General features: G+C 60.2%; 1 protein-coding gene across 2 annotated transcripts in view; it reads right to left on the bottom strand.

Annotated features, from left to right (window-relative positions):
• The window catches only part of MYO18B (myosin XVIIIB), a 41368-nt gene extending 26478 nt beyond the window's left edge, over positions 1-14890 (bottom strand). The window contains exons 1-18 of one of the 2 annotated variants that reach the window (XM_081966503.1): positions 14770-14890; positions 11583-11694; positions 10877-11034; positions 9849-10565; positions 9223-9292; positions 8493-8605; positions 8156-8332; positions 7852-8050; positions 7619-7761; positions 7363-7463; positions 6821-6884; positions 6416-6560; positions 3939-4097; positions 2522-2612; positions 1856-2048; positions 1458-1538; positions 504-636; positions 36-195 (exon numbers count right to left, since the gene is read on the bottom strand). In XM_081966503.1, the coding sequence (XP_081822629.1) occupies positions 36-195; positions 504-636; positions 1458-1538; positions 1856-2048; positions 2522-2612; positions 3939-4097; positions 6416-6560; positions 6821-6884; positions 7363-7463; positions 7619-7761; positions 7852-8050; positions 8156-8332; positions 8493-8605; positions 9223-9292; positions 9849-10565; positions 10877-11034; positions 11583-11619 (2741 nt within the window). In that variant the 5' untranslated portion in view covers positions 11620-11694; positions 14770-14890. Of the gene's footprint in view, positions 1-35; positions 196-503; positions 637-1457; positions 1539-1855; positions 2049-2521; positions 2613-3938; positions 4098-6415; positions 6561-6820; positions 6885-7362; positions 7464-7618; positions 7762-7851; positions 8051-8155; positions 8333-8492; positions 8606-9222; positions 9296-9848; positions 10566-10876; positions 11035-11582; positions 11695-14769 lie in introns of those variants that run through there. The other variant, XM_081966504.1, reaches the window with a different exon arrangement.
• Positions 14891-15166: the final 276 nt, after the last annotated feature.

The following is a 15166-nucleotide window of genomic DNA, read 5'->3' as shown; positions in this document are numbered from 1 at the left end:
GGAGAGGCGTCCCCCACCCTCCCGCCCCCACTCACATCTGGGACTGCTGCAGGAGCTGGATGGCGTTTTGCATAGAGAGGTTCCACTTGGCCTTGCCCACCCAGCCGGTGGCATCGTAGCGGATGGGGTCCTTGCCCAGCCGGTGGGCAACTTCAAACTGCAGGGGCTGCTCACACCTGCGCAGGACCCCCTGCTCTGCAGCAAAGAGGCAGAGTAAAGCTTAGCTGCTCTGCTGGGGGGAGGGGAGGATGAAGGGGCCAAAGGGGCCAAAGGATGTTCTACGGCCCTGTTTGGCATCAAGTAGGCAGCACATATGTGGCATGCCAATGAAGGCCCCAAAGCCGCCCTTCTCTGGGGCATCCGGAGGGCGAGGCTGCCCCTTCCTCTGGTGGGCAGAGCGAGAGCCCAGCTCCCGAGTCAGGGCTGCCTCTGACGAAGGGAAGAGACCCCTTTGCTCTTCCCAATGCAGCTGGCATTGCCCAAGCTCTCCCTTCCGGCCTTACCTTCCTTCCCGAAGGCTGAGCAGAGGCGGTCGAGGGCTCGGCTGTCATTGGAGCCCTGCACCAGGGCCTCCTCATCCAGGATCCAGAGCAGGCCCTGGGGGTCCTCTGAGGGTCCCCCGGAAGAGAGAAGCATCTAAAGGGGGACAGACCGGGTTCATGGCAGACGTGGCATCAACTCCCCCCTGCTATCCCTACCACCCCCACCCCCCGGCTCTCCTGTCCCACCGAGGTTTGAAGTAAATGGTTTATTAATCACTAATTGTGACTCATCCTAATTATCACTCATTTATCGGTGGCTATATATATATTATTATATCTTTCCACCTGTACGTTTTCCTCCTGGCAATCTGCACTTTTCCAACTGCAGGCTGGGAAGCCGCTTTGTCCCCTCCCAATAATTTTCTCACCGAAAGGGGGAGAGTCTGTTTCTCACTCCCTGCATCGCTAGTGGCCACGGTGCGGCTGCCTCCGTCTCCGACCAGGATCGGTCCCCCCAGGGCAGGTCAAGCACAGCGATGCAGACCGGAGGCAGCAGCATGCCAGTTGATGCCAGCCTTCTACGCTTTGAATCCGAGTGGGTGGCGCCCCTTGGAAGGACCCCTCTGGCGCCCTTCCCCCCCCCCTGGCTCTGCAGCCTCTCACAGGACAGGCAGAGAAAGCCTGGGCGAGCCTTCTGATGGTGAGGGAGGGGCGGCCACTCAGAGCCCCCGGCCTTTTCTGTCACCCTTGTTCTGAGTGGGTGGCTTCTGCCTAGCTAGACGGGCGTCCTTGGGGGCAAAGGCCCCAGATGTGTTTCTCTGGGTGGGTTTTATCTCCCCCGCCCTCCAACCCACCCACCTCTCGTGCTTCGTGCCAGCCCTGCTTCCAGCCCTGCTCTTGGCCTCAGGAAAGCTTTGCCCTGCCAACAGACCCTCGGCAAGCTGCACCCCCCCCCCACGCCAGCCTCCAAATTACCTGGGACGGGTTCTGGTCCACAAGGGCCACCGTGGCGGCTGGTGAGAGTTCAGGCAGAACAAAAGGCACCTCAACGTTTTCCTAGGAAACAGTGAGGGGAGGTTGGGCCTCGCAGGTGAGTGGATGGAAAAAGCCCCCTCTTTTCTGCTCTGCCCCACTGCCCCCCCCTTTTCTGGAGGCTCAGGAGGTTCATGAGCTAAAAGCCGCTCCCCCAACTGTCTCCATGGCCTTCTCCCAAAATCCTTCGTGACCCGAGGGAACAGCAATGAGGCCAATGTCCAGCAAGCCTCCGAGCAGAGGGGGCTGGGCCTCTGCCGGAGATCTCCCTGCCCCGGCCTGGGCGACCCTCCTGGGAGCAAAGCTGGACAGCCAAGGAAGCGTTGGGGTGGGGGCCTCACCTCCCGGTATCTGCCCACTTCAGACTCCAGGGTGGTCTTGTAGAAGAGCCCCTGCAGCCGCTCCTGCCCGTAGTTGTGGCACAACTCCTCAAAGGTGGCCGCCCGTTCTCTCTTCTGGTGCCGGGGGCTGAGGAAGCCAGGGGTGTCCACCACCATCAGGGAGGCCATGGAGAGCTGGTTGGAGGAGAAGGACCTGCAAGGGAGGAGAAGTCCCCCCCCCATTACACCCCGTTTCTGGGTCTCTCAAGGTCCAACCCTCGGAGGTTGCAGCCTCAACCTCCCCCTCCTGTAAGGCAATGTGGGGTGGGGTCTGCTTGCTTTTCCAGCCACACTCTGAACACATGGTGACCTTCGCCTGAATCCCGCAAAGTCACATCCATTATTAATAAGAAGCAGCCCCCCACCTCATCCCCTGCAGCCTCCCTCTCCCACACCTGCCTGTGGCACAGTCCCCACCACCTAGAAGCCCATCTTCTCCAGGGAGGGGCCTTGGGGGAGGGGAAAAAAAAGAAAAGTCTCTCCTGACTGGCCTGTCCGTCATTTGTCTCCTATCGTTTACGTGGCTTCTTCATCTTCATCTTTATTGATTTGAATGTAATATCTTTAATTCAGAGCGGCTCATTGGGAATCAGGCATCCCACCCCTTGAATGGATTATTGTGCCCACCTGTTGACCATCATCACCACGGCTGCAAAGAGTTCCTCGTACAAGCCGGCAGCCATGCCCTCCAGGCACTCCACCCCGCTCAGCTTGGGGCCTGGGGAAGAAAAGGATGAGTGGGTGGAGCCCCCCCTCCCCCCAACGGGACCCCCGTCCGAGCTGCCCCCACAAGGCCCTGTGAAATAAGAGCAGAGCCAAAGACATTAAGCAGCCGCTTAGCCCCCCAAAGGGACACAGACACACACACACACACACACACACACACACACACACACACTGCCCATCTCTCCAGCCGAACAAAAGGCAGCTGGAGAGCTTGAGAGATTCCAGGTCTGATCAGAGGCAGCAGCTTCGTTTTTGATAACCGCCTCAGCCAAGATTTATGGCAGCCATTCCCAAATTCCCCTTTGCCCTTCACTGTGCCAATGGCCTGTGGCAGCCTGTGCTGATTTGATGGCTGGCCTGGGGCTGCAGCGAATCTCTCCCCCTCCCCAGGAAAGGGGCCTGGGTGCCCCCTAGGTCTCAGGTGGAAGACGTGGCTCTGAGCCGAGTTACAAACTTTGCTCCCCCACCCCACCGTGGGTTGAAGAAAGGAGCGGAAGTGCCCAATTTCACTGGACAGTGTGATGACGGAAACAGCCCGTTTTCATTCCAAAGCCAATGATATAAGAAGAACTAAGAATTCAAGACATTTCTGGACTGTCCGCTCACGGATGTGTAGACTAAAATGTGCAGCTGACCTGAATGCGTGAATGAATGAATGACCGACCGGAAGGGAGGAGGAAGCAAATGGGAACCTGGCCCACCAGCTTTGTTCGGAGACAGCCGGGAGATGGTGGGGAGACACCCTTCGTCTCTCCTCCCCCTCCAGCAAAAGGGCTGCAGGGCTACACAGGAAGGAGGAGAATTGGGTGCCACCCGAAGCAGGTGCCGCCCAGCAACAAAGCACCCAAGCAGGTCTCACCTGGCACCTGGTCTGGTTGCTAGGAGACCATCTGAGGCTGACTGGCTGCCTCCTAATTGGCCAGCCCCAACCGAGGGCTGCTTGCAACAGAGCGCACAAAGGCCAGGCCTAACGGATGGGGGGCGGGGGGCGGGAAGGCAGCTGGAAAAGCGGAAGGGGATTTGACCCAGGCAGGGAGCACCACAGATCTGGGAGGAGCAGCCAGGGGCTCAGAGGCTGCCTCCTTCCTTCCTTCTAGCCTCCTGACTCTCTCCCTGCCTGGAGGAGGCCCTCAGAGGCCTGGGAGGCTGTCTGGTTTCGGGACTGGGCTGACAAGCAGAAGGAACCAGGGTCTCCCTAAGGAGGACAGAGCCCTGGTTGCAGAGGGTCCGGGCGCAGAGCTTGGGCCCCTTCTGGGTCAAGGGGCCTGTGAGGACTCCAAGAAGAAATCACATGGGAGGTGGGGGGGGGCAGCCGTACCGTCCAGTGGCTCCTCCGAGGGGGCTCTGGCTGTGACCTGCTGAAGGATCCGTTGCAGGTGGTGCTTGAAGACGGCCGTGGTCAGCTCCTCCGCTTCGCAGCCCAGGACATCGGCCGCCCGGTTGGCCCACTCAAACTTCAGGAACTGTTTCCTGCCCACTGGAGGAAGAGGAGGAGAGCCTGGCCATCCAGGAACCCCCACCCCCCCCTCTTGGGAGTCCTGGAGTTACGCAGCCCCCCTTCCTGCTCCCCAGTCTTGGGAGGGGCTGGAACTCAGTGGGGGGGGGGAGTCTGGTCTCAGCCCTTGAACCAGGCCGGCCCTTCCTGCCTCCCGCTGATGCGCCCAGGCGGCTAAAGGGCAGCCACCCCATTTGCGCTACAAACCCCAACTAATCCGAGAGACTCAGGGCTGTCCCTCGGGAGGGCCAAACCGAGACTTTCCTCCACCGAAGCACCAAGGAATGCAGTGACCTTAAGACGGACGTGTCTGGCCGTGGAACAAGGGCCGAGTCCCAGACCTGTGACGGACACTGCGCGGGGGGGGGGGCTGAGTGCAGAGCCCCAACAGCACAACCGCCATGGAGGTTTGCGAGGCTTTCCCCCGACGCCCCAAGAGCAGCCAAGGGGGAGGCCATGGCTACAGGATGAGGGATCGGTGGCCGATTTCTGCTGGGAGGAGAGGGAAGCAGGGAAGCGGCCCAAATGAATCGGTGATGGGGTGAAATGCGCAGAAGAGCTGCAATTGGGACCCTGACCTTCTCGTGAGGAGGCTGCAGCCTTTCGGTTCCCTTGCCTCTCCGGCTGCAGGAGCCCCACGGACTCACCTGCCAAAATCAGGCATCCAGAGCCCTTCCCCCCTTGACCCTCCCCAGCGGTCCAGCCTCAGGAAACACAGCCCCCCCCCTTCCCACCACCCACCCCCAAAAGCCCAGCTGCACAATTCAGAATCCCCATTTAACCGCTGGGACAATTGTTTCTGCTTGGTGGGTTAGAAAGAAATCAGTCAACAGGCGAGAGGCAGGATAAGGCAGGTTATAAAAGCAGCAGCCCCAGTGGCAGGAATGCAGCCTCAAGCCTCCTTGCCAGGTCGGAGAGAAGAGGAAAGGGGGGGGAAAAGGAGAAGAAAAGGGGGAAAAAGGGAGAAAAGAGAGAAGGGGGAAAAGGGAGGAATTGCCAGTGGAGATCGAAAGGGGCAGGGAAAAGGCGGCAGAGGGTGACTGAGCCACGGCGGGGGGCCCCCAAGGACCTTCCCCAGACCAAGCAAATGGGGCGATGCCACACCAGGATAAGCCAACGAAGGCCCAGCCCCTGCGGCCACTTCCCAGTCCTCAAAATCAAGGGGGGAGGAGGAGCGTCTCCATGCTGCCAGGCACCCCCCAACCCCACCCTATTGCAGCAGCTTCACCGAGGAGCCTCCCACTTTTGAACCTGGCCTTCCTGCCAGTCCTGGCTCCGTGGCAAAGGCCCCCTGGCATGCTGTGGTCAACGTGCCTCTGAGTGCCGGCAGTGGCCACAGGTGCAGAATCCACAGGAAGGGCTCTGCTGCTGAAGTGGGCATGAACTGGGAAGGCCAGGGTCCCATAGTTCCCCCCCCCCAATTCAGGGTCATCAACTGCCCCTGGACTTCAGAATCAGGGAAGGGCCATCCAGGCCGAAATGAGAGACCCAGAAATGTGCCAATCCTGCCTTGCCTCTTCTAAACTTTCTTTGCCCCCGTGGAGAAGCTGGCAGGGAGGGGGAGGGGGTCTGTGCCTGGCGGACGGAGGCGCTAACTTCCTCATTTCTTAATAATTAACCATTGATTCATGGGTGAAATTACCATAAGGCGCAGTGCTTGCAAGGGAGATGTTTCTGAAGGGAGCCTGGCAGATTCCCTGGCTGGCCCTGCCTGGCTGCCTCTTTCAAAGGGAAGTGCATAAATCACCAGGAGCAACTGCAGAAGGGAGGGGAGACCCCCCCACCCCACCCCCTTAAAGAATTTATGAGCAACTTCACAGCTTCTCCTTCGCTCTCTCTCTCTTGTGGCATCTTAAGAGGGCTTCCATCAAAGAGTCCCTCCCCAATTTAACTCCGACCCAGAGACAAGGGACTAGCAGAGAAGGAAGCTGGAAGGCGGCTGACCAGGCCAGAGGAGAGGTGGGCATGAGGGGCTCAGAGCCGGCCAAAGGAAACCAACAGGGTGCTTGAGCCCGTCTCTAACCCCTTGGGTACACAGCCTCCTCTCCCAAAATACAGCCCTGCCTGAGCCTCCGCCCCCCACCCTGACCAGAAAAGGGCTCAGGGAGACCCTGGACTCTACAGCCATCTGCCTTGGCAAATCTGCCTCTTCCGGATGGCTCAAGAGAGGCCAGGAGTCGCTTCGCCCGCCTCGACCAGGAAGACGGTGCCACTCGCCAGGCTGACGGGCACCTTTGGAGCTGTCCTGAGCAGTATCCCAGGGGAGGGGCAAGAGGCTGCCCCCCTCTTCCTGACTGTACCTTTGCAGACACCAGCAGCCCCCAGGTGATAAATGCCAGCCAAGACCCGCCACAAAGCTTCCTGCTCAGCTGCCTCGACTCCCAAGGTGCCCAGGGCAGCTTGGAGCTGTGCAAAGGCGGCCGAAGCCCCCCGCTTCTCTTCTGCCTGCAAGAAGGAAGAGAGTATCCTTGGGGAGGGGTCCAGGAGCCATGGCACCCCTTCCCGCCCACAGAAGCGGCTGGGGGGGGGGGCTGGGGGGAGAGCCTTTGCCTGAGTCTAGCATCCCTGGCCATCCCCCCTCCCGTCTGTGAGCAAGGCAAAGTGGAGCCAGCTGTGCCCCCTCCTCAGGCTGCCTTCAGCCTCACTTTCTTGGGGGACACCAGTCAGGGGGACGGTGGGGACAGGCCGGGGGAGGGGCGCCTTACCTTGAAATTGGCTCTGATGCCAAAGCAGCTGTCCTCTGCCATTTGGTGCAGGTGCAAAGTTGACCTATTGGCAGAAATTTGGGGGGGGGGGATGGGGACAAAGTGAAACACTTACAGAAAGGGCCTGTGCCCGGGGGGGGGGGCGCTTGTGAGTCTTTAAGGGCTGGTCAGCAGTGCCAGCCAGAGCAACCAAGGGCGGCTCACAAAAGGGCCGCTGCTCACCACCATGGGGCACTGCCAACGGCAAAGCCCTCCCAGGCCTGGTGCCATGCCCGGCAGCCTTTCTTGGCTCTCTGGTGCTCTCTGCTGGGAAAGGGAGCCCTGCTGCCAAGGCGGCCGAGGAGCAGCTGCTGTGCACATCGTTCATGGTGGGAAGGCCCTGGAGCCCCCCCAGAGTCTCTGCCGGTGGCTTCCTTCGCTCCCTCGCCCAGTTCCCACAGGAGGCCCATGTGCCCCTCCCAAGCCCTGCCCGCTTCAATGAATTCTGAGGGAGCCTGAAGGTCACCCCGCTTTCACCCTCTGCCTCCTGCCTGGCAGCCTACCTCTGGTCCAAGTCCAGCCCTGCCAGCATCTGGGAGAAGACGTTGAAGGTGCCCTCTCCCTCGGGCTGCTGCGCCACCCGGGCTTTTTCCAGCAGCATCGTCTGGGCAGGAGAGAGGCAGGGAACTCCGGATCAGCCGAAGGTGGCACCTCCCCCGGGCACAGCGAAGGGTCCCGTCCCCCCCCCGTGAGGATGTCAGAGGGCAGGGGCTGCTGCGCCCCAGAAGCCACTCAGCCAGTGCCAGTCAACCCTCTTACCTGGAGATGGGCAGCCGTTACGTGCCCAGAGGCACTGAAATCCAGAGCCATGGCCATGGAGAAGCGGGTGGAAGCTCTGTTGGGCCCGGCGGACACTGTGCCAAAGGCTGTGAGGACCGTAAACATGGCCTGGATCTTCTCCACTGCAAAGCCAAAAGACGCTGCAGAAGGCAGGCCTGACCCTCCCTCCCTCCCTCCCTCTGCTGGGAGGGGCTTCCCAGGGCATGGCCTACCTGTGACCCGCTTGTCCACGCTGCCCGCGGTGGCCACGAGGTACTCCAGGATGTTCTGGCAAGCGGTGGTCTTTCCCGTGTTGCTTCTGCCCAGGGCCACCACCGCCTGGTCCTGCCTCTGTGCCAGCAGGTCCCAGTAGGCCCTCTGCGCCACCGCAAAGATGTGTGGAGACATCCTGTCCCTCCTGCCTTGGAAGGCCTGGGAAAACATGGGGGTTCCGTGCACAGCCACAGGGGCCACGGAGCAAGCCAATGTCTGCCCCCCAAAGGACGCAGCCCTTTGCCCAACCGCCAGCTACCGTACCTTCCTGGAGCTGCCAGCCGCGGGAGGAACCGACCTGATGGCCACCAAGTGAGGGCCCGAGAAGGTGTAGGGCAGCTGTGACTGGTACCTCTGGCGGAGAACGTGGAGGACGCTGGCCTCGTTCAGGCTGACCAGAGCGGCCAGGTCGTCGGCGTAGTCCAGCCTGGATGGATTGGCCTGTTGAGAGAGGAGGAGGAGGAGGAGGAAGGAAGCCACCTTCACCTGTCTTCTTCCCCTCTTTTCAGCCCCCACCAAAGGAAGGGAAGAGGCCCCGACTGGAGGCCTTCAGGGCAGGCAGGGGATCCTGGGCCTTCAGGTGGAGGAGAGAAGCTCTCACCTTCTGGACCGCTTCTTCGTCCACCTCCACAATGGAGCCATCGGCGTCCAGGCGAGCGCGCACGGTTCCTGCAGGCAGCTCCAGGGTGCCCACATCAGGCTTCAGTTCAGTGGCTGCAAAGCCAAGACTGATTCCAGTCCCTGAGCAGCCATTCCACCAAGGCAGCCAAGCTCCCCCAGCCCCAGCCCCAGCCCCAGCCCAGCCCAGCAGGAGGCTCTGCTCTGGGTCAGGACCCACCACACGGAAAGCGCTCGGGGCTCTCTACTTCAGGGGCCCTGCCTGCCCCCATCCCTGCCCCCCCTCCCTCCCTCCGCCTGCCTGCCTCAGCTGCTCCAGCCTTCACACACACACACACACACACACACACACACACCACCACCACAAAGGCAAACAGCGTGGGGGGGAGCAATCTTTGCCTTTTACTTATTTATCGCATTGATTTTCCACAAGAGTTCAAGGACTCTCAGCAGCTTTCACGATATGAAAAATTAATTAAAACATCCACGGTACATGAAACATCAAAAAAAAAATCTAAATCATCAAATCCTAAAATAATAAACTGTCTCAGCGACAAACATACAAATAAAATAAGGCAAAGCGTAAAACCTGGCATAAGACCTGGACCCCTCCCCTCCCCCGTTCTTGCCCTCCTTCCAAAGTGACTGGGGAGGGGGCTGCTCCTGTCCGCTCTCCCGCCCTTCAGCCCCTCAGTTGCAGAAGCCAAACCTACCAAGAGTGAATTTATCCTTCTGAACCAGCCAGATCTTCTCCGTTTCAAACCAGACATCGTCCTCGGAGACCTGCTGAAGGAGGAGGGAGGCTGAGGGCTCCCAATTTGAACTGGGGAGTGAACAATTCCACTGGTTTCCTTGCAAAGGTGGGGTGGAAGCTGCTCAGGGACCCTTTGCGATCTGGGGAGACTCCAGCCTCTCGACCCCTTTGCCCCTGAAGGCCTTGCCCCGCTTAAGGACCCCCGGAAGAGGTCGTGCCCCCTTTCAGCCCCAGATCGGGGTCTCCCCAGGCCACCTAGGGTGGCTGCAGTTTGGCCGTTTCCTGGAGGGCTCTGAGCCCTCGTTTCCTCACTTCTCAACTCTTGCACAAAAGTTCACACCTACAATCATAGCAGCCTTCGGGGGAAAGAGGAGCCATGTTTTATGAATGCAAAGTGCATTCGTAATGGAAAGGTGGATGGGGAGAGCCAGAGAGCTGCACATCAAATTCAGACGAGGAGAAAAGGAAGAATTCTAAGCACCCTTCCCTCTTTTGGGGGGCAAGTGGTGGGCAGTCTGGGGAGAAGACCTCCAAAGGCCCTCCCAGCATTCGGTCCTGCCTGGCCAAAGCCCAGGTCTGTCTCACCTTGCTGGAAGGAGGACTCTCTTTGGGAGGGTCTCCTCCGTCTCCCGCGGAGGCCTCCGCTGCTTCTTCTTCCAGGCTCCCCTTTGTCTCTGCTGCTGCTCCAGAGTCTCCTGGCTGCTCCCTTCCTCCTCTGGCTGGGGCTTCTGCTGGCTGGGCTCCTTCAGGTGCCTCCCCGGCATCTCCCTTTTCCCGGCTGGCAGCTGCCAAGGCCTCTGCTGGCCCCTTCTTGGCTTGGGCCGCGTCCACTCCCCTCTCTGCACTTTCTTCCATCTTCTGCTCCTCCTTCTCTCCCAGCCCCTCCCCCTCTGCCCCCTTCCTCTTCCCCGTCCCTTTGGCCCCCCTGCCTGGCTTGGCCCTTCCTTGGGCCATCTCCTTCCTTGGGCTCTCCATGCGTTTGCCCTGCGCGGCTGCTGTGCCAGGCCTGGAGTACAGCGGGCCTTGGCTCGCTTCTGCCGCAGACGCCTTGGGACCCTCCCCTCCAGCCATGGGGACCTTCTCTTCAGCCTTGGGAGGAGCAGCCGGGCCGAGATCGGGCCCAAAGAGCTTGGCATTCCTCCTTGGGGGCCCTATCCTGAAGGGCAGGGTCTTCTTCTCCGGGAGTGCCACCATCCCTTCCCCTGCCGGCTTCTCCCCATTCAGCTGCCCCTTGCTGCTGGCCATGTCGGCCCCCGATTCCAAGAGGTCGCCCTCCGTGATTTGAACCAGCTTCCCGGGAGGCTGGAAGCAAAGAAAAGCCGGTCGGAACTTTTGCCAGGGGACCGAAGGGCACAAAGGGGGCAGAGATTTCTCCCTGGGGGCAAAGCAAGGTAGGAACGCAAGCAGAGGAGACCCCTCCCGAGAATTCTGAGAACTGGGGAGGGGGCTCCAGGGCCACTGATGCCCCTCAAGGAGGACTGTTGGGGCAACCTCCTCTCCAGAGGGGACACCCCCCACACACACAGGGCAGATCTCCAGGCAGCTGGCCCTCCACCAGCCGCCCCTCCTGGCTTAATGACAACATCCCCCACACACACCCTCTGCCCACTCACGTCTTCCTGGGAGTTCGAGGCCTCGTCCTCTTTCAGCCGGAGGGCCTTGGACTCCTTCTCGTTCTGCCGCACCAGCTGCTTGATGAAGCCCCCCGGAATGATGGAGAAAGGCAAAGGCGGGGAGGTCGGCGGGGGGCTTCGGTCCTCTTCCCTAATCTGTTCACACCAAGTGGTTCAGTTAATCGGGGAAATGGAGGGCGCCCTCCTTCCTCAGGGAAGAGAAGACCCCTCCCCTTAGAAGCTCCCCCCCTGCAAAGAAGGTGCTCCAGAGCCCAAGCCAAAGCCCCAGATGCGCTGCTGGGGGGAGGGCACTCTGCACATGCTCCGGAGGTTCTAACAGAATGAAAAATGCTTGCCGAATAGCATTGCTCCCTATGTCCATACACACACGCACACGCACACACCATCTGCAGATCTAGGAAGCTGCCCATTTGTTTGGACAGATGTGATGCTTTAACGGCCTTCAGCTCTGAGGCAAAATTCGAATTAGTTGCCAGTCCAAAGCAGAGCAGAGGAGCTCATGGAAGGAAGCCAACTATGCAGAGAAGGAACCGAGCAGTTAATAGCAAGGAGGGCAGCCCAGCAGCCGCGGGGCTCTGCGAGGGTGGCGGGGGCCTTTTCAGGGCACCAAAGCTCCCCCCCAACACAGCTCATGCTGCTCTCCGCCTTGCATCATGCGTCTGTCTGCCAGGAGATCCACTTCCCTTCTGCTCCCACAGAGCGAGTCGTGACGAGATGGCCATGCTGACGTGGGGACGGGCGGCTCAGAGGGATGGAGACAAGGACGGTGGATGGAGGCACGGAACAGCAGCCTGCGTCTGTCCGGAGGGGGTGCCCACCCAGGGAGGGGCCGGGAGAAGAGGAGAGACCGGTCAGGCTCAGTCGGAGACCCAGGCAGGACGGGGCACCCCAGGTTACGCCTCTGCTGTCCCAGCCTCCCCCCTCCTCCCCCTGGCCGGCTCCATCTGACAGGTGCTCCCTTCACCAACCCTCCCTCCCAAGAACGGGGGGGGGGGATGGGGACGGGAATGAGGGGACAGACACAAGGCTTCCCCTCCCCCAAGGCTCCACCCTGAGAAACCTTGATCCCCGGAGGGACCCTCGCTGGCTGAGCGGGCCCATCTTCCAGGCAGCCCCTCCCCAATATTCCGGCGGCTTCTGAGCTTGGACTCCATGCCAAATGACACAGCCCTCCTTCCCCAGCCCCAAGCCTCTGGGGCACGGTTCCCTGAGCAGGAGGTGATTTTTCCTGTTGACTTCTTGGAAATGCGGCCTTCACAGCTTCTAGCAGCCCCCCACCCACCCCGCACTCCCCGGGCACCTCTGCCACTCAGAGGCCTGAGCACGAAAGTCACCATGCTGTGCCTGGAGCCCCGAGGAGAAGCCTGGCTCACTTCTTGGACAACTGAGGGAGGGAGGGGGGCATAAAAGCCCCCCAGCTCCACCTAAGGAGAAGGAGAAGCCCCTGCAGAATGCCATGAGGAGGGACTCTAACCCCCCCGCAGGGCCTGGCCTGAGTCTTCTCCTGGGCGTTGGGGTCACTTGAGAGAGAAATTGCTCAAATGCTTCCCCCCCTCCGCACCCCTGGTCTTAAATTGAGGTCAGGAAAAACCCTGTTTCTGCCGAAGCCTGGCTTGACCAAGAGGCCCTGCAAGCAGGAGGCCCTTATGGAGGCTGCCTCAGTTGGATCACAGCACCCCTGTCGCCTCCCTCTAAATCAGGGGCATAATTATCATTAATTCACACACACACACACAAATAATGCATCAGAAAACAAAGAGGATGGCAGCTTCGTCCCCCCCCCCCCATCTCTGTTTCCAAGGGTGTCTTGAGGCAATTGGAAAGTGCTACAATCTATGTAAATGTAAACGTCTTTTGGTGGACGCCCCCCCCCCCCCCCCATAACCATGGAGACATTTTAACTGCAAGCCGTCTGGGTCCCTGGACCACAGGCAAAACTCCTCAGAAACCCAGTTCAAACACATCTGCACAAAACAGTAAAAGTGGCAACAGTCAGTGCAGGCCAGGATGGAAAGTGGAAGGAGAAGCCCCGTTGCCCCTCAGGCACTGCTGCCCTCGCCCCTTGGCCCTCAGGCACTGCTGCCCTGCCACCTCCAGCTCATCTCTCTGGCCAGGCTGAAGAAACCCGACCTCTCCTCTCCGGCAGAGAAGCTGGCTGGGGCTACCCCGGGCCGCCCAGCTCCTTCTGCAGAGTTTGGGTCAGCCTGCCTGGCCAGGGGCTGGCCCTGCTCTCCAGCCGTAGCGCGGCTCCTTTGCTGCACTGGCCTCCCAGAGCACAGGCCGGCCTCCACCCACAGCCAGGGACCCAGAGGGAAACCGTGGTGGGAGGCCAGCCCTGTTCCGACCCACCAGGACGCGTCCTTGCGCCTGGCCCCTTCTGCCACCTCAGGCCCAGCCCCCTCCCTCTCAGCCACCTGGTGCTAGGCCGGTTCAGGGCTCCCACAGCCCCAAACCACCTCTCAGCTCCCTGGGCTTCCCTAGCTGCCTCCTCCGGCCTTCTGGACTGAGCCACCCTGGCTATCACGCACCCCCTGGGCTGACCCAATTCCTGGGTTCCAGGCCAAGGCCTAAGCCTGCCAAACAGCCTAAGGAGAAAGCGGACGTGGCACAGGGCAAGGCGTGAATGTGCCACACACAGACTGTGTCCATACAAAAGACCCCACTCGGCTTCCGGATTCTTCCATCTTCCATCTTTATAGAAAACACAGCAACAAAATTCTCTCTCTCTCTCTCTCACACACACACACACACACACAGACAGACACACAAACACACACAGAGTCTTTGGCAATCTGTCTGATGAGAAGTCCCTTGTGGGGAGCAAAACGGGGCCTTGGATTATTTCATGAATCGGGCACCTGCATCGGTTCAAAACAAACATCCACCCCCCCACCCCCCCACCCCCCCTGACAAGGTCTAATCGCACTTTGGTGACAGGAGGAAAAGACAATTTCCAAACAAGGCGATTCTGGTGGGAGGAATCGAAAGAGGAGACGGCAGCCGCTATCTGGGGAGCAACTGGAAATCCATTTTCTGGGAGGGACAGCAGGGGACTGAAAAAGGGGGGAAATCTGCATGGGTTGCCTTTTCCCAGTTTGGCCGCTCAATTCCTGAATCTGGGCCTTGGGTGGGCCAAGAGGACTCCCCCCCCCCCAATTCCAAGCCTGGAAGGAGCCTGGCGAGAGGCTCCCTGGCACTGCAGGTCAGTCCCCACCCCAGAGGGGTGCAAGATGTGGACACTGATTGCAGGTTCCTGCCACGCGGGAGAAGCAAAGAAAACAACTGCCCAGGGGAAACATGGTGGCTGGTCAACGGCACAGCTATCAATCCCGAAAGCCTTCAAGGAAGCCCAACTCTGGCACCCTCCGTGCCCTCTGTGAGCCCCGGCTCTCTTCGGTCCCCTCCTTCTCCCCAGCAACTTCGTTCCTCTTAGACACCGTCACAATCACTGCCACTTGGGGTACGGAAAGGCCCCTTTCTCAAAGAGGAGCACCTGCAGCCCTTTCCATAAAACACACAAAAATATGTCCTCCTTTCAAAAGAAGCCCCCTTTGTCTTTCTCCCACAGGGGGGTCTCCAGGGACGGCTCTGGGTCCGGAAAATGAGGGTCTTGCCCCTCCTAGGCTGGATCCCCCCCCTTTTCCTCAGGGATCGAGAGCAAAGAGGAGAAGAAGCCCTGTCCACTTCTGGTGGGGAATCGTCCAAGGAGAAAGGCTGAAGGAAGGCCCTGCTCAGCCATGGCTGCTCTTTGAGCCTCGCTAAAAATAGCCACCTGCTGACCCTCCGGCCGGCATTTGGGAGACCAAGGCAGGGGCCGCCCCAGACCTTCTCCCCAGTCCCCCCCCCCCCATGCAGTCACAGAGGTCGCCTACCTTCTCTATCAGCCACCACAGACGATGGGCTTCCTACACAAACGACCCCGGGCCCAGCAGCAGCTACAGGTTTCCACAAGGCAGGAAAAAGCAGGAGGAGGAGGAGGAGGGGAGAAGTGGCTAAGAGGACCCCCTCCCCTTCCACCCACCCCAGATGAGAGCCAGCAGCTGACAGGAGGACATGTCATGGCTAAAAATACACCCGGGTGTCAGGCTGCCTGCCTGAGACCGAGGCCCCCTGCCAACCAGCTGGACAGGGAAGGGAGGCCTGGTGCCCTCTCCCTTGGGCACACTCTGGGGGTCAGCACCTGCACGTATGGCCTGGGCCCCCACCCAGGAGCTCAGAGGTGGCTTTGGACTCTCTCGCCCAGGCTGAATCCTACCGAGCTGAGAGGGG

This window comes from Natrix helvetica, assembly GCF_964273705.1.
Source record: "Natrix helvetica genome assembly, chromosome: 14".
Lineage (NCBI taxonomy): Eukaryota > Metazoa > Chordata > Lepidosauria > Squamata > Natricidae > Natrix > Natrix helvetica.
The sequence above is the reverse complement of the archived record's forward strand: the minus strand, read 5'-3'. Positions and strand labels throughout refer to the sequence as shown.